Here is an 18,276-nt window from a genome sequence, read left to right as displayed (position 1 = left end):
GAAGGAAATTTAATTATGTGAGTAATATAAAACACAATGACATGTCCATCAAAATTGCTTCCAAAGGCTTAAAATGTTTTCCTTTTCAGACAAAATAGTCAGAGCAGCTCAGATATCTATGTGAGTACAGTATCTTAAGAATTGGGGCTTGGAAATCAATTTGCTCACCTCTCTGAGTTACATATGCACAAATTACAGCAACTGAGATCCATATAAATCAGCTGAAGTAGCCCTCTGTGCACCAGATCACATGATCTGGGGCAAACTCACTAATGAATGGCATCCCTTAACACCCACATTAAGAATCAAGATAAAACTGTCAAGTATTTTTTAATATTGCTTATGATTAAAAACAAAAAGCATGCTGCAGATGTAGAATCTAAGGTTAAAAAAACTTAGACATCCTTAAAGTCACAAAGGGGCAAATCTTTTGATCTTTTTGATATCACTTGCAATGTGCTTCTATACTCATTGGTAAACACTAAGCAGTGTTCGCCTTGTTTAGATTTTCTTGACACAGAATAGCTGAGATCTGAATTGGATGCCTCAACTTCTGTAGGCAACAGACTTGGACCTTTGTTCCTCTGGAATATGATAATTATTGTAGTAGAACAAAATTTAAACGTTTAAAGTGAAACCTTATTTAAAAATACAGGTTGAAGCTAGCTGTGGTGGCTCACGCCTGTAATCCCAGTACTTTGGGAGGTCGAGGTGGTTGGATCACCTAAGGTCAGGAGTGTGAGACCAGTCTGGCCAACATGGCAAAACCCCATCTCCAATAAAAATACAAAAATTAGCTGGAAGTAGTGGTAGGCACCTATAATCCCCGTTATTTGGGAAGCTGAGGCAGAGAATTGCTTGAACCTGGGAGATGAAGGTTGCAATGAGCCAAGATTGCACCACTGCATTCCAGCCTGGGTAACAGAGCAAGACTCTGTCTTGACAAGATAAGATAAGATAAGATAAGATAAGATAAGATAAGATAAGATAAGATAAGATAAGATAAGATGCAGGTTGAGCTATATGCAATCACGTGGTGGGGCTTGAAGGGATCTCCTACTGGGACACTAGAGCAGTGGGATGCTGGGAATCATTTAGCCTTGCATATTTACTAAGTGCAAACTATGTGTTAGTCACTGTGGTGGGGCTAAAGGGAAGATGCAGCAGAACAAAGCTCATGGTCCCTGCTTGCTATGATCTAGCCGAGAAGATCAAGAATGTCACAAACAGTCACAGTACAAAGAGGCATGGTTCCTGTCAAGGTGGGCATAGGTTTGTTACTTGTGAATGTGAAATACCCCCACACTTATCTTCTGTCTGTTGCCAAAATTAGTCCTACACTATTGGACATCCTGATGTCTGTATATCACCGCAGCAGTGGTATCTTCCAATAATAAATGAGTGAAAATATGTGGCATGAGGTAGAGTGCAAAAAACAAAACAAAACAAAGCAAAACAAAAAACCCTCTGATTTCTCAACCCTGTCTTTTCTGTGCCGATGCTTCCTGCCATGTAACTTTGTAGAGCCTTTCCACCCTGTTTCTGGGCTCGGCCAAGTGACTTGCTTTCACCAATGGAACCAACTTGCTTTCACCTCTTGCTTTCCAAGGGTGGAATACTTGGATTCTTGAGTTCCTGTAGCTTACCCAATCAGAAAAGCCCACTTATCTCTGCTGTGAATTTTCCTCCCTTTCCCCTCAACCCAATCACCTATTTACTTCACACCCTGCCCTTTTAATGGACTTTCCAGAATCTGCCTATGCAAGCCTGAATCTAAAGCTCTAGATGGAGAACTGGTTAGGGAGGAGTGGGGCTAGCAATATGGATTCCTTCTGGGCCCACCTGTTTCCTTCAGAACGAGGGCAGAAAAGGAGGCTGAAGAAGGAAGTATACAGCCTTTGGTGCTAGCCATGTCTAGGCTATGGTGCCCTAGTCAGACAACAGAGTGGCCTCTGACTCACTTATTGGGAGTCTAAGGCCCTTCCGGGAAGTCTCAGAGCTGCATCCTGCTCAGCCCAACCCTGCCTGTCTCTGCCTCAATGTCAGAAGAAACTTGGTTTGGCTATGCAAGGCACAAAAATGACAGTCATTCATGTCGATTGCTTACCTAGTTATCATGCAGCACAGCAATGCATTCAATTAAAGGCAACAGAAAATAAGTCTGGAATGTTTTCATTTTAACACTAAATTCTGTTCATAAATGCTTTGTCTTCAAATTTGTTACTCATGTGATATGAATGTCAAAACATAACTGTAAAAAAAGATGAAATATCACAAGGCAATATACAGTTTACATGTAAAATGTATAGCAAATAAATGATCTTAGTTTCAGTTTCCTACTGAAGTTGAGATAATAATAAACTCTGTTCTCACTCAATTCCATAGGGATATTGTAAAGGTAAGTGAGGATTTATCCATTCAAATCTTAAATGTACAGTAAAATCAAAGAGGACAAGGGTCGTTCATGTTTTCTCCCACTTAACTACTTAGTTCAGTACAGTGTAGGCAGCAATATATTCAACTAAGGAAAAGAATAAACATAAAAATATTAACCTCTGGCTTTTTTCTTTACAGGTAACTTTAAGTTATTAACAATCTAACCACTTATAGTATCTCAGGTAATGGCCATTTAAATGCAAGTTTAGTTTACTGATAATTAAAATGACTTAAAATAGGAAAGTAGTCCCTCTGATCTGCTTATATGATTGCTGGCACAACTGCTCTGAGGTGGGTAAAATTTTCCACTTTGTATGAAGCAGAACAACCTTTACTATTAGCCAAGATTCCACAAGCCCTGTTTTCTCTATATTAAGCTTATGACTCATTTCAGATTAACATAGAAATCCATTTTAAGTTATGTAAGCCAATATTTCTGTCAATGACCAAAACATTTATAGAAAAGAATACCTCTTTTTAGATTGGGCGCAGTGGCTCACAACTGTAATCCCAGCACTTTGGGAGACCAAGTTGCGGGGATCACTTGAGGTCAGGAGTTGAGACCAGCCTGGCCAACATGGTAAAACCCCATTTCTACTAAAAATACAAAAATTAGCCAGGCATAGTGGCTGGTGACTCTAATCTCAGCTAGTTGGGGGGCTGAGGCAGGAGAATCAATTGAACCCTGGAGATGGATGTTGCGGTAAGCTGAGATCACACCACTGCACTCCAGCCTCGGTGACAAAGTGAGGCTCTGGCTAAAAAAATAAAATAAAATAAAATAAGAAAAGAATACATCTTTTTAAAGAGAAGAAGCTAAAAAGAATGACTGATGTAAGTAAACATACCCAGTCTATTCTGCCACTGAGTGACTGAAATTAGGGTCTTCTATAAAGATAGGTAGGAGGTCATCAGATGACTTACTCAAAAAAGAATGCCTGGTATGGTTTCAGCTGTGAATCAGCAGCCATGGGAAACCCAAAGATATGTTATCTCCCCTCCAGAGCCATGGGGAAGAAAGGGAGACACAGAAAAGAACCAGAGAGCAGTGTAAGACCAGAGTCAACAGGCTATTCTGTCCTTTGCAATGATTGCAAATCAAGTTCAGGAAGAAAGAGAAAGGAATGGGCCAAAGTTAGCTGGAAAGACTTTGGAGAAGGAGGGTTGGAGGTAACTAGGAATAATAGCACCTGGAGAGGGATGGATGAGATAAGAAATTCCAGGTAGAAGGAACAGCATGTGCAAAGACATGGATAGGACAGTGAGGACAACATCTGAGCAGAACAGTGAGGATAACTTCCTGACTGGGGTGGGTTACCTTGGGGTACTAGAGCCAACTGGCAAAATGGGTCCCTAGTCTAGAGTCTAGCAATGATCATTTCACATCTCTTGCTCCACTAGTGATAATCTGAAGATCTGGATAAGACTCAACCCTACTTTGAGATTCCCTTTAGAATTAATACATGGTTACAACATTGTAATTTGGGAGGAAAATGACATTGATGAGAACTTGACATTGTGAAATTCTTCTCCTAAATGATGTGCAGGGGCTGATGATTCTTTTTCAGATGCTGTCTACAATAATTTAGGGAAATACAATGGGTAGAAATAGTGTCATATAAAAGAAACATATTTGTTAACTTATTCACAGATATTTATTGGCTGCCTTCTGTATGCTGTACCCAACCTCCTCTTCTGGATCTTAGCCTAATGGGCTGACACTGACAAGTCAGCACATGATACCTATCTGTGTTCTAAATGCAAAGGGAGGGAGGAAAGCCCAATTTAGGAGGACAGAGAATACTTCACAAAGGCAGGGACATTTATATGTATGGGAAGAATGGGATCCTGAGAAGGATTTGGTCTTCAACAGGAAGTCCATCTCTTCCTCTTCAGAAGAATGAAAGAAAGGACAAAAAGGGTTAGTTATTCAAAGTGAATAAAGAATTCACTCTTGTCCCCTGAACATGAACTGAAATGAACTCTAGTATACATTAGGAGGCAACTGCATTCAAGAAGAATTTTTCCTCTACAACTTTTAGATTTGGGCATCTATGGCACTAACTCAGAAGACCATCAATTTATCTTATCCACACATTTTTCAGTATTTGGAGTCAAAACAGATAATAGAAAAGGTCTCGTTTATGTGACGGTTCTGTCAAAATATCTTTTTAAGAGCATACTGGGTTCACTACAAAGGAAATGCATTCAATACAAGTCCTTATAGAATGTAATGCCTCATTTTAATAAGATGCAGTGATGCAAAAAAAGTAGGCCAAAAAGGCTACACTTACTGTTGCCAAATCCGTGTTTTACTGGAAAAGGTTTTGAGAGTATCACCCAACAACTCCTGAGAAGGGTATGTCCGCAAATTCAAAGACCACAGCTGTAAGAAGCTTCTTTAGTAACTGCTTACCACGTGTGTTTAACATCCATTTTTAGACCTGTTCCTGCTCATTTTTAGAACAAAATTTGGGGTATCTGGACACACAGAATTTTTTTTTCAACATCAAATTTGAATGTTCTACCAGGTTTGTTTTGTTTTAGCCTGGATTTTCCCTCCTTTTACACAAGAGCCACTTGGATCTTAAATTGACACAGGGAAAAACAATCTCACTTATCATACCCTTGACTTTTAAAGGAGACATACTTCTCTGTTCCAATGCTCCTCCTCCCTGAGAACCACTTTAGCAATAAATTAGGTCTGAACTAAAGTTCTTTGAAATAAAGCAAAAATTTTATATTTGAATTAGCTTTGGGAAGTCAAGGCCATTTTACTCAAAACCCAAAGAAATATGAGTTATGCTCAATCATCAACCAAAAGGACCCATCTGCCTTTTTTCTCTGGAATAAAAACAGAAATAAAGCAGAGCAACTGATTGAAAAAGGCCAGAGTCAGGAGTCAGTGCCTACTGTCAGCTCTCACCCTGGCCGGTGCCATATGGCTGCTTGGAGGAAGTCAATCAACATCTCTGGCCCTTTGTAGGGTGTCAGGGGCAGAACAGTGGCAAGGTTTTTCTTAAAAAGTGCCTCATCACTAGGCTCTCAAGAAATCAAGTCCAGTTTTTAGATTTATTGAAGGTGGTGATGCTCCACAGTTTGGCTCTCCCTGTGACATTACTGCTGATATAATATGAGAATAGTGTTTAATGTAATGAAAGTCATGCTTTCCAAAATCAGGAGCATGCAACTGGGGAAACAAAGCATACATTTGTGTATACCTGGGGGTGGGGCGTGGGGCAGGCAGACAGTACTGCTTGAAAGGAAATCCTAAATCTAAAATATCCTGTTAAGTGTGGCAATCATGCCTGCAGAAGGCAGCAACATGGAGAAAAATAGTTCAACCCCCCGCCCCACAGCGGAGGTAATGCGCTTCCTCTTCAGAAGGAAAGAGTCTTTCAGCATCTTTTGTCTTCTCACCCAGACACCGCCTCCTCTTCCCTTTACAGTATTATCGCTGATTTCACACAGAGAACCGAAAAGCCACAGGGCTCCAGAGGAAAATATGAGGCCCTGCACTGGGGCGCTGAGTCCCACAGAGCTGGAGTCACTGGTCAACCTCTTTCCTGGATTTAACCTCGGAAGAGGGTCCATCTCCCTTGTGTAGGCTGAGGTGGAGACTCGCTCAGACAGCGGTCCTCCATGGCGCTGTTCGTGGTGCTGAAGCTCGTGCCGAGCCCGGAGGCAGCAACCCACCCACAGGCGCTCTGCTACCAGGGACTCCAGGCAGGGGTCCATGTGAAGCAAGTCTGGAAACAGCTGCTCCCCCAACAGAGCTGCCAGCTCCACAGGCTAGCTCCAAGTTTAGCTCACTGGCTCACTTCTTTGCAATTGCAAAACGGCTGGTTCACTTTATATCTTCCAGGGGATTTCACAAAGCCCTTGGGAAGTTTGCTGATTTGGCATATTTCTTTCTCCATGTCCTCCCTGTAGATGCTAATTCTCTCCCATCCTCTCTCCTTTGTACAATATTTTACCTTTGCAGAGCACCTTACAGTTGGCACAGCCCTCACTGGCACAATCAACTGAGCCATTTTTCTTCCACACATAACAATTCCTTTTCCCTCCTACAGCTATTTTTTGATTTCTTTGCTTCTCCTCCCCCAAGCACAGTCTAACTAAGCAGGAGACTATTGCCTCAATGTGCAGGATGGGCAAATCACCTCACATATGACAGCAGAACTGTTGATTTCTTGGCAATGAATTAGAAGAGGCAGAGGTTAGCATTTCAAAGGACCAGGAAAAAAGCGCTTTAAGCTATTCCTAGGAAGATAATGTTTGTATGGGTGGTGATCTGGAGGGTGGGGAATGGGGACACAGATACTAGGAACAAAGTGAAGGAAGGGGCTTGGACCTTGTGGGAGGTGCAGGGCTTAGTGCAGTTAGAAGACTCCCGGCAGGTGGCACTCTAGTTCACCTGCCGGCGGTGGAAGCCCTGACTGTGCTCCCGCTCCAATTCAAACCTTCCTTCTGCCAAACAGCCCCCCAGCCAAGTTTGGAAATCTGTCTTCCGCCTGATCCAAGCACTTATCCGAACTATAGTCCTGCTAAAAGCGCCATTTGCACAATTCTGTTTACTGTAATGCATAGTAATGAAGGGAACATAAATAGAAAATAGAGGGGCAGTGGGGGCATTTTGTGTGTATGTGTGATTGATGGTGCTCAGATCAAAACTGTTTAATCATCAAAACATGATACAGCAGTCGGGAAATGTAAACAAGTTGTGCAACTGCTTGCTTTAGTCAAAACCCTGGAAAGGGCCCAGAGGGCTGGCTCAAGCCCCTGGGAGGGCAGTGCCAGCAGGATGCGTCCCCACCCTTCCTTCCAGGGCAGAGCTGCTGAGCCTACAGACTGACTGGCGTGACCTTTGGCTTTTGCAGCACACAAGCAGTTGGGCCAGGGTTAATGGCACTTTGCAGGGAGCTCCAATTGAGTAAACAAAAAATGCTTTGCCCTGTCCTAATGGAGCACATTATTCTGAGGCCTAAGCCTTCATCCAGGCTCCTGCAGCTGCTCTGCAGGTCAGTGCTACCAATAAAGCAATTAGCCAATGAGAAAACTCTTCTTCCCCGAGGGGGACTCCAGGGTTTTGCTGCAGTTACTACGCTTTGCTTTAGTTTTTTAAACAAGTGATCCAAGTTGATCTGAGCCTCTTACATCAGACTCTAGGATGAAGACAGTGAAATTGTGTGTTTGCTGAGTGTGATGTTTTAAGGGACTGATCCCTTGTTCAACACACCCTGGAGAGCTCACTGCTTCCTGTTCAATTAACCTGAACCATAGCTGAACTCTGCCCTTTGAACTTGCTCAGCAGATAAATACATTAGCTCACCTACGGAATCATTAATATTTTTCAATCACATAAAACAAACATGAATGTCCAAAAACAACCCAAGAGATAGCCAATTAGGATAGCTTATGTACCACGTTGAAAAAAAAATCAGAAATGGATGTTATTTAGAGAGCAAAAAAAGGGTCAGGGAAGAAATGAAATGGATTGTGCCAATGGTTCTGGAGGCAAAGGAGACTTTCATTTTCAAATCTGCAAGTAAGAGGGATACTGAGCAATACCTGGCAATTCCTATCCCATCTACTCTGCTCCACAACCAAAGTTCTACCCCCTGCTTCCCACTTTCAGCAGAACACAAAACTCCAAACCCTCTCTCTTTTTAAGTGACTTTGGTGTTTATGCTCATATACACAGTCCAAAATATTGCATTTCTGGGGACAATTCTTTTTCTGATTTGCTACAAATGAACCAAAATAATTGTGGAAACATCACTGCTTTTAAGTGAACTAGCTTAAATGAAGCAAACTAGTGGTTTGGAAATAATTTTACGTAGAAAATGATGTTCCTGAGACATTTTTACTCTAGGAATATAAACAGACTTTCTTTGGTCAAAAAAAAAAAAAAAGATACCAAATGCTTCTATTTTGTCTTTATCCCTGCATGTCATTTTAGAAGAATGAGAAAACATCCCCAACTGGGTCATTATACATTTCAGTTTGATTTAATTTCACTTCCCACAATTCTGCCTCTTTACCCCCCTCTCTTCCCACTCCTGCCTTTTCATTTCTGTTTGGTTTGGAGTGTGAGCTTAATGCCCAGCTATCCTAGATGAGAACACTTAAAGGAATATCACAAGCACGAAGGGTAAATCTATTGAATGAGGGTCTTTAACTATGTGGTTTCCTTAAAGGGAAAGGTTGGATCAATAGGATCAATATGAAAGGTTTCCCTGGCCCTGCATAAAAGGGTAAGGGCTTCTCTTTTCACTGGTTTAACTTTACTCTCTGACAAATGCAAATCAATGGATCTGTGTTTACAACAGATTCCCTAACAGACTCAACTTGGGCAAAGCCCAGAACCTCACCCTGGGGGGTGGGGACTCCAAGTTTGCTCCAAGGGGACACGCTAGGGCAGAGCTTCCTGCCCAGGGGCCCTGGGGTGGAGTGGGGAGCAAGCTGGCAATGGCTGCCAATCACCTTTAAAAGGAGGGGCTTGCTACCCATCCAGATCATGCTGGAACTGAAAGAGTTGCTGCTGCCTTTGGCCTCTCCAAATAGGGCAGAAAAATGAGCCATCAACAGGTTCCTTCAAGGATGTCAATGCAACATAAGCAATAAAGCCCACATTCTAGAATTTGGTAAGTCAGTCAACCTACTTTCCTATCCATAGTGATCTACGAGGCTAGCTGCACAGAGAAAACTGTAAATGAAATATCTACAATTGGAGCAGCACTAGTATTTGTGCTCTAGGAATGCTTCTTCTGCCCTTTCTTAAGTGGTAACTGGTTCTTCTTAGTAATAACAAGGCAAACCACTAACACTGTGGGTTCTTTTCCCCTTAATTTTACCTTTTCCTTTAAAAATGTGATGCTTTCCAGAGATTACACGACTTCAAGTCAATACCAGTTACAGAGAAATTATTTTTCTTCCTGAAGGAGAAAGTATATGTATATTTGATTACAAGAGCCAAAGTCCAATGCTGATTAAATTATGTTGGAGGTGTGCTTCCAACCCAAACAAAGTCTGCTTTCCACAGAAGAGAAATGGATCCTCAAATGGTGAAAGAGGCGCCAAGGTGGAATGCAGAGCCTCCCTGCCCTCTGGGACAATTTGTGTGGGACAGTTTTTCATAATAAATGTCCATAGCTTCTAGGAATCCTTCTCCTGAAGTAAGGCTATCTCTATCTGCACAGTCCACAGCCTGCCTCCAAGTCTTGCCCATCTGCACCGCGTCAGGCATTAGATGCGCCTGGGTCACCCAATCCACTTCCCTGCCTCTTCCCCACCTGCCCCTACAAAAACCTGTGCACATTTTCAGTTATTACCTTGAATGAGACTGGGAAATCAAAAAGCCTTTCCCCCAAAGGCGCTGAGGTTGGTTAGGGAAAAAGCTTGGGTGATAAGATGGGATGACAAGGCCCCACAGGGTGAGTTAATCTGATCAAGCTCTGTACCTGACAGCATAAATCACCCAAGGGCTTCTTCATCATAGACTCTTCCCTCCAAAAATAGTTAACTCCCTGGAGGAAGTAACTTTTCCTAAGTCAGGAAAAACAAAAGTTCCTAAAAGGGTCGCAAGTCAGCACAGGGAGTCTAGATGAAGTTTAAGGCTCAGGGTGCCTCCAACTTCACCCTCCTCCCCAGGGCCCTTTATCCAGGCAATTATTTCTATTTATTCCCTCCTAATTTCCCTTCCTTTGGCAAGAGCCCAGAAACTAAATCTCTCTGCTTCTCCCTTGAGGTTTTCCTTCCTCCAGGGATCCCCCTCCACCCTTCACTTTTATGAAGACAGTTTCTGCTAACTGCAGCCACAGCCGTAGAGTGTGGAGCCCAGGACTTTCTTCCTGAGGGTTCTTCAGTCCTGTTCCTCTGGTCTTCCTTTAAAAGAAGAGGGTGTCTAAAGGCCAGAAAACCTGGTGGGGAGGGTGTCTAAATGCCAGAAAACCTAGTGGGGAGGCTGTCTCCCACATCAAGGGGTAACCCTAAAATGAAGCCTTGGTTTGAAGACAGTAGGAGAGGCTGGCTCTTCTTCACACAGGGCTGAAGTCTGGCACTTGGGATGGTAAAACTGGACCAGGGTGCTGTTGCCTCAGGGTAGACCCGGCTCAAGAGGAGAGTGAAGCAGCTTCTGGTGCTTTGTAGAGACACAGAGAATCTGGGTAATTAGTTTATCCTTTGCCATTCACCAGGAATCCTGCCCAATCTTGGAATTCTAAGATGGGAGTGGGAGAGAGTCTATGATTCTACTCTCTCAAGGCCCACTCATTCCTCCCAGAGCCTAGGAGGACTGTGGGGAGGGAGCCAGTTGTCTGCTATACCAAAGGGAAACCACCTACTCACCTCACTTTACACCTCTGATTACCCAACTATCTTACTGTAGTTTGAAAGGGGCCAGTAGGGCACTTTCTGACTAGGAACCAAGGTGGCATTCCAAAGCTCCCTTCTTTAAGGAAAAACACTGGTGGGCAGATGAGGAGGAAACACCAGCCTACCCTGTGCCTCCACTCAAGGCAGAACAATGCACGATTTGCTTTCCCATCGCTCCTTTCCTTCCTCTTATTAATTACTGTTCTTGGAGAAGGAAGGAAAACACTGCTTTCCCTACAGATTGAGAGACCCTCTTGGAAAAGCTCAGCCTTCCACGATAGGAGGGATTAATAATTTCAAAAAAAAAAAAACACACAAAAAACCAAAAACAGAACAATTAGTTCTCATCCCACCCCCACTTCAATCCCTGCTCCTTTTATTTTTTTCCATAAAATTCACCTTAGTGGTCCTTCTGGAAAAACAAGCCACCATTTGGCCAGGGAAGTGGTTGGCAGGGTGTGGTGGTATCCCCCACAAGCAGAAGGAAGAGCTTTAGAGTTCTTTCTTTTACCCGCGATGGGCCCGTGACCCAGGCCTCTGCTGAGGAGGTCCAGGGGGTGGAAAGGGGTGGAGCAGGAGTTCCCCACTCTGCTTCCCTTTTTTCCTGTCCCAGCCAAGGTAGGACACAAGATTCTTCTCCCTGGTAGACTCCACTAGCCCAGTGCAGAGCCTGCTATTCGGAGGGATGAAGCTCAGGATTTTGTTGCTAGGACCACGTTTAACTGTCCAACAAATTCATCTGCGTAAAAAGTCTGCGCATGAGACTTTTTAGTACGAGAACCGATGAGGATGGGAGGGGATCTGCAGCTAATTAAGCTCCGCCGTTAGCAGGCAGCTTTAGCCACGTCATTTTCAAACTTGGGCTTAGTCACGAGGGTTCAATGGCAATAGCCAAGCACTGGAGAGCTAGGCACCGGTCTGCGAATTGGCTAAGCGGACCTAGCCACCCAGAGGGACCACAGAAAGTGCAAGTAGCGGTGTGTGCCTGCAGGAATAGGAGGAGAGGGCGGGGAGCCCCGCGAGAGGAGAAAACCTCAGGGAAGTGGCTGGGGGCACGCAGGGGAGGAGCTGCGGTCAGACGCGAGAACGTGCTAGGAGCTGGCAAAGCAGCACGGCTGGAAAGCTCGCGGGGCCGGGTCGCTGGCGAGCGCTCTTCTGGGAAGAGCGTGCCGTTGGGCTTACTGGAAGCCCGCCGGATCAAGTTCCAGATCAATGAAATCTGGGTCCACACGTTTACGTTATTGTTGCCAGCATTAATGCTCTTTTAATCTTCTAAACATTATCAGCATCGATCTCCCTCCATATACACATTTGTTTGAGAAAGTGACATAACCACACAGTGGAAAGCCTGGAATAAAAATAAATGCCCAGCCTCTCGCGACGAGGGCGCCTGGCTGCCTGGGCTGCAACTCCTGCTCAGGTTCACTCTCCTCCCTCCGGTCCCGCCTCCTCTGCCGCTCCCACCCAGCCTGCTGCGTGTTGGGAAGGTGTTCTCCCGGCACCCGGGACTTGATGAAGCAGAGACTGAGGCGAACTTTTCAATTATTCATCCAGGCAGCCAGCAAGCGAACATATCGTCTGTTCTGTACTGGCGCGGGTGGTGTTCAGCCTCTCCAGCTCGGATCTCTAACTAAACCGCCAGGAGACGTGGGCTGAACCCGGAGACCGAGCAGCTAGAGAGGAGGTGGGAGGTTGGGAGGTGGCGAGAGACTGTGCAAAGGGGTTCCGCTTTCTTCGGTCTGTGTCATCCAGGAACGTCCCCGGCGCAGCGGGAGACAAGTACGCACGTGGTGCCCCTAGCAAGAGCCGCTGCACACTGCCAGGGCTGTGTCCCCCCACTGCGGGCTTCAGGTGGCCCAGGCGACATCATGGTGGGTTGGCTAAGGGCCCTCAGCCGCCTGAACAGAACTGGCTTCAGACTAGCCGCTAGAGGCTTGCTGCCAGGAGTGGGCCGAGTGTCGGAGTACGGACCTCTATTGGGGGGTGTGTGGGGGGCAGGCCGCTGGGGGATCCCGGCTCACTAGAGGCGGAAACCTCCGCAGGGAATCCAGCTGGGCGCTCCATTCGATTTTTGGGCATTGGAAGAAACCACGCCTGCCACGGAGGCCTCGTTTTTCCTCTGTGGGACCCCTGTTCAAGTTCTAGCCTGGGTTCTCTCATTCCCTTCTTGCTTGTGTTTGTGCTTGGTTTAGGGGTCTCTGGGGCCCAACGCCGGAGAGTGTGCGCTCGAACCTGCGGGAATTTGTCCTGGTCGCCTCTTGTCAGGTTGATAAAAACCGCCCTGCGAGGGCTGGTCTTGGGGAACATCTGCGGAGGTCCGACCGGGCAGGGTAGCAACCACTTGCCGCCTAGCCGCCCTTTCCGAATGAATCCGTGCATTTGGAGTCAATTCGTCTGAAATCTAACGTTGGGGCAATCTGAGTTTCTCCGAAGTTTTCTCCCTTTCCCTTTCAAGTGTCACCCTTGGCTGTGACTACACCGGCAGGTTGGGAAGGAAGGACCCGCCTCTGTTGCGACGGGCAGTACCTCGCCTAAGGGTGAGCTTTGCCGGCGCTGGCCAAATCAGACCTCTTCATTCTCAACCCCCTAAACCCCAGCCTGCTTGGCTCTTTGGCATGACCGGGGGCGGGGCCAAAATGAAAGAGAAAGAGAACCTATAATCTATGAAGGAGAGAGGGAGGAAGAGAGAGGAAGAGAGAGAGAAAGAGAGAGAGGTGGTGGGGGGTGGGGGGGTTGGAACGGCACAAATCTGGGAGTCCAGCAGAGCCGCCTGCGGAGCTGCTGGGCTTGTTAAACCTCCGGGGGCCTACGGTGAGGGCCCCCCCCAGGCGTCCCGGCAGGGGATTCCGATCGATACTCCGGGCGGAGAAAGCCTCCGCTTTTCTTCTCCATTTGCTCCTGTCCCCTAGCGCTCCGAGCACATAATACCTACTTACCAGTCTCAGCTTCTGCGTCAGTGTCTGAAGAGACTGATCTACTGACCTCAAACTGAAAAGCCTCCTATGTAATAATAACCACTCAACACACTTGTAGTTGCTGATAAAATGGCCAGATAAAAAGGCTAAAGCTCTTGTCCCTTTTCAACCCAAGGTAATAAAACAGACACACATTTGAATGCTCGAGCAAAGCGGGGTTCCTCAGCAGGCCTTTCCTACTCTCTGGAGGAGGCATTGTGTCTCCCACGAAGGCGGCCTCAGCTCTCCTCTGCAGAAAATCTAGCGGCGTGGGCAGTGCTCTCCCGGATCTGCCCCTGGGGACTTGCACTCTGGGCGTGGGTGGGGCTGAAGACCCCCGGGGATGCCGCATGTTCTCATCTCAGCAATGCTTGGCGTCATTGTAAAAGCTGAAACTCGCTAATAGGCGAAGCATTACTTTGCACATCACTTTCAGATGTATATGGGCATAAGGCAGTGTTTTAAAAAAGCTGTGTTCTTTGCGCGACCGGCATGAGGGGGCGGCAGCGCTCTGAGATGAGCAAGAGTAGAATAGCTGTCATCCTGCCTTTAACTGTACCCCCAAGACCAGCTGCCAAGTTCCTTCTGGTTCCCGGTGCCCAAGAGGCTGGCGGGTGCTAAAACCCAGCGGAGAGGGCCTAGGGCATTTGGGGAGGATCTGTGACAAAGGGTTACTACAATGTTAAGAACTAACAGTAAGCCTCCAGTTTATTTCTCACTGTTATTATTATTACTCTCTACTCGCTTTCTCTTGCCCCGAACCAACAGCAAATCAGAGAAAACTGTAGGAGAGGATGAAGAATAAACTAAAGAAGAACGATTACATAGATTTCTAAATGCACTCAAAGTATCTGGAGTCTACTGATTTGGGGGAGGTTCTTTTCAGGAAAAGCTGGTTTTATTTACCTTCTTAGATTAACACTGAGGGGTGATTACGGACTGAGAATCCACCAGCAGCCGGCAAAGGAAAATGCTGTCAGAGAGGAAACGCCCCCCTCCCCAAGCCGGGGTGAACCTGCTGCCAGTCACATTCCCCAGTCCTGTCGGACGTCAGTCGAGTGCACCCCACAAGCCAGGCTCAGCAGTGCGAGGAAAGCCCGGGGTATCAGGGGTGGAAACCTGAGCTCGCAGCTCCGGAAGCGAGCTGTGCGTAGCCAGCTCGGAACCACGCGCATCACAAGATCCACGCTATGCAAACAATCACCACCACGAATGGTTCCCCTAGATCGCCCGCCAATCCTGAAAGATACCCCCCTCCACCCGGTCCACGAGAAGCCGCTCACCCCGGCATGTGGTAGGGTATAGTGTGTCCTTCCCAGTGGGGGGCCTGGACATTTTTCTCCTCTGGGTCTGTAGCTGGCTTCTAGGGGCAGCGCAGTCACCACGCACACCGCGCGGGGTCCGTGCGCACAAAAGCGCGCAACTGCATGCCAGTCGCAGTACCTACTGCATCTTTCCCTCTAGCTCTCTCACTCGCCGCCCACATAGGAGGTTTCTGAGCTCCTAGAACAATAGAGGGCTGTACCTCGCGGCTCCGCCGCTAGAGGAGGCACAAAGAGCCGAGCGGGCTCCAGAACAATGTAACCCGCGCCTCTACCGGTCCCCTCCCGCGGGCAGCCAGCCCTCCCCTTGGCCGCCGTTTGCGCACAATCAGCGCCCGCTTAATGCAAAGGTGGATCCTGCAGCCCGCGCCCAGGATGCATTAACTAATCTGAATTTTTAATTTCTCAGTACCTCTTTCCTCAAGTGCCCAGGATCTCCCGGAGCCCCGGCAAATTCTGCCAAATCCCCGCAAACGCTGCGGGGCAAGGGCGGCGCGTGAGCAAGGCAAAGCGCTTTCCACCTCAGTCTTTTCTCCCCTGTCCACCCAAAGCGGTGAATAGGACCGTCTCAACCTTACACCCCGCCCCTCGCCGTAGGTAGCGACACTGGAGCGGGCCCGAGCCCGTCAAGCCATGTCAGAAAGTCCCTACGCCAACGCCAAGACCAGAGTCGGGCTCCGGGAGCGCTGTTGTATCCCGGCCACCGGTTTCCCGCGCGGGCAAGGCTGTGCCTTCGGCCAATGACCAAATAAGTTTGTCTATATGGTGGGTAGGAGAGTAGAGTGCTCTTTTCCCTCTGCAAAGCAAAGCCTCTCAACTGCCTCTGCACAGGGAGAGTAGGCAGCCGGAAAATCGAAATGTGTTGCCTAAAAAAGACTTGAAGAGCACAGGGTTTTGAATAAGGGCAGGTCCCGGTTTCCGTGAGTCTTGGAAAGACAGGGCTCCTAGAGGAAACCGCACACCCCCATCCCGCCTCTCCGTACCTGGGAAGATGGGAAAGACAGCAAAGGTTGGCACATTGAGAGGAGGGCGAATGAAATGGGGGGGTGGGTATTGGTCAATGAAAGTTTAGGGACAAGAAGAGAATAAGGAAGAAAAAAAAAAGGAGAAGGGAAAGTAGGGGAAGAGCAGAAGAGAAAGAGGAAATGGAAGAAGAAATTAAAAGGAGAAGAAAGAGGAAGTGTGTGAGAAAGAGAAGGAAAGAATCATGAGAAGTGATTGCAGCCCTGGGCCACAAGCACCGGAAGCCCTCTCCCCCGCAGCCTGGCCCCTGGCTAGCCCCGGCGTTACCTGCCAGGCGTAAGGCGGACATGCGCTGGAACTCGGGCTCCTGCAGCCACTTCCACATCCTGCGGAAGGTCTCCCTGCCAGATTTGAGTTTACTCCACGGTTTTGGATTCCGGAGCAGGTCGGAGAGAGTCCCCTGAGACCGGCACAGCACCCTCTGCGCGAAGATCGCCTGCGGGATGCTGTAGCGCTTCAGCTCCGCGGTGATGCGCTGGGCCACCTCTTTGGTGTTGATCTCCTCCAGCTGGCCCGACGTAGCCACCTGCGAGCCCGATGAAGACGAGGGTGGCCGCTCGCGACTGGGCGCCAGCACCGGCCCGTGGGACTGAGTGTGGCCCGGGTGGTGTAGGCCGTTGAGGTGCGACATCATGGCCGCAGGCGGGGTGCCCAGGCCGCGGGACAGGTGTTGCTCACCGCGGGTCAGCATGGCAGTGTGGTGCGCGTCGAAGTTGGGACTGAGCATTTTGTCGTGGCCCGGCGGACCGTAGTTGGGTAGACTCTGCTGCGCGTTGTGGAGGCCGCCTAACCCGTTGCCCAGCGGCGTCGCGGCCAGCGGGGACAGGCTCTGGCTCATGCCGGGCATCTCCTTGTAGGGGCTGTAGAGGTTGTTCATGGCCGGCAGCCCGCGCTCGTCGCGCATGAGGGTGAAGCTGCCGCTGACGTTGCCGGACAGGCGCTGGTGGTGGTGATGGTGGTGGTGGTGCGGGTGGTGGTGCGGGTGCGGGTGGTGGAACTTGTCAGACACGGTGGAGATAGGTGGCAGCGGCTGGAGCGGCGTCAGCGTGGTGTAGGTGTTGCTCATGCCCATGCCAGGCGGGGACGAGTCGCAGGACATGCTCATGGCGTGGTGCAGCGGGATGGAGAGCTCGGGCCGGTAGTCGCCGCCGTCCAGGATCGAGGCCATGCTGGTGACCATGGCCGAGCGCGACGCCGCCGCCGCCGCCGCTGCCGCCGTGCCCAGCTCCTGGTGCGCCGTTGGCGGCGGCGGAGGGCCCCGCAGCGAGCCAGCGGCGCCGCGGCCCGCGTGGTGGGGGCTGGGGCTGGCCAGCAGCTCCTGCTCATGGCCCGGGCCCCCGCCGCCGCCCCCGCCGCCCCCGCCGCCGCCCCCGCCACTGCCGCCGCCGGCCGGCCCGTGCAAAGTGCCCAGACTTTCCATTGTCAGCTCCGGGTTCATGGCGCAGCCTTCTAGGTCTTTGGTGAGGCATCGATAGGCGGTGTAGGCAGCCTTCATTCAGTCCATCGGGGCCCGGGGGCGGCAGGGGCGGCGGGGGCGGCCGGCGGACGGGCAAGCGCGCGTGGCGGGGCTCAGCCGCGGGAGCGGGGGCAGGCGCGGGAGTGCGGGAGTGCGTGGAGGGGAGCGCGCGTGCGGGTGTGCGCCCCGGGCTGCGGGCGGGCTCGCCCGGGGTGGGGGCGGGGTGGGGGCGGACGGGGCGTGCGTGTGAGAGAGGGGAGGGGACGGGGAGGGAGGGAGGGATCACCTGGCCCCGCTGCTCTGGCCGGCGCGCTGCCTCGCCATGTCCAAGCCCGCTCCGGCGCCGACGTCTTCTGTTTGGGTGAGCGGGAGCTGTCCAGAAGGGCTCTGCCGCTCGCCGGGGCAGCCAACCTACCCTCCCGGACCTGGGGCGGGGCCGCGCCCGACGGGCGCCCTGCGCAGCCACTCCCAGGCCACGGCTGCCCCGGGGGGCGGGCCTTCTATGGGCAGCTGCCAATGGCTGTGGAGGGGGCGGGGCCGCACGTTTCACGTTTGGCTGACGGCTCGGTGCCTTTTTTCCTCCTTTGCTACTGGAATCAAACGTCAAGGAGAGGGAGGGAGGGGAAGGGGGGGCGCTGGGGAGAGGGAGGCTGGAGTGCGAGCGAGTTAGCGAGCGAGATGCGGTGAAAGAAGCCGCGCTGTGTGCCCC

General features: G+C 49.4%; 1 protein-coding gene across 2 annotated transcripts in view; it reads right to left on the bottom strand.

The window, feature by feature from the left end:
- Positions 1 to 17,956, bottom strand: part of ONECUT2 (one cut homeobox 2) — a 54,630-nt gene extending 36,674 nt beyond the window's left edge. The window contains exon 1 of one of the 2 annotated variants that reach the window (XR_001825299.2): positions 16,379 to 17,620. Coding sequence is in view for 1 of the 2 variants with exons in the window: in XM_017528791.2 (XP_017384280.1) it covers positions 16,379 to 17,606 (1,228 nt within the window). In the remaining variant the exon portion in view is untranslated. Of the gene's footprint in view, positions 1 to 16,378 lie in introns of both variants that reach the window. The other variant, XM_017528791.2, reaches the window with a different exon arrangement.
- Between the last annotated feature and the right edge of the window lie 320 nt (positions 17,957 to 18,276).

Source organism: Cebus imitator, unplaced genomic scaffold (genome assembly GCF_001604975.1).
Source record: "Cebus imitator isolate Cc_AM_T3 unplaced genomic scaffold, Cebus_imitator-1.0 Scaffold55, whole genome shotgun sequence".
NCBI lineage: Eukaryota > Metazoa > Chordata > Mammalia > Primates > Cebidae > Cebus > Cebus imitator.
Note: the sequence above shows the minus strand (reverse complement) of the source record. Positions and strands in the feature narration are given on the sequence as shown.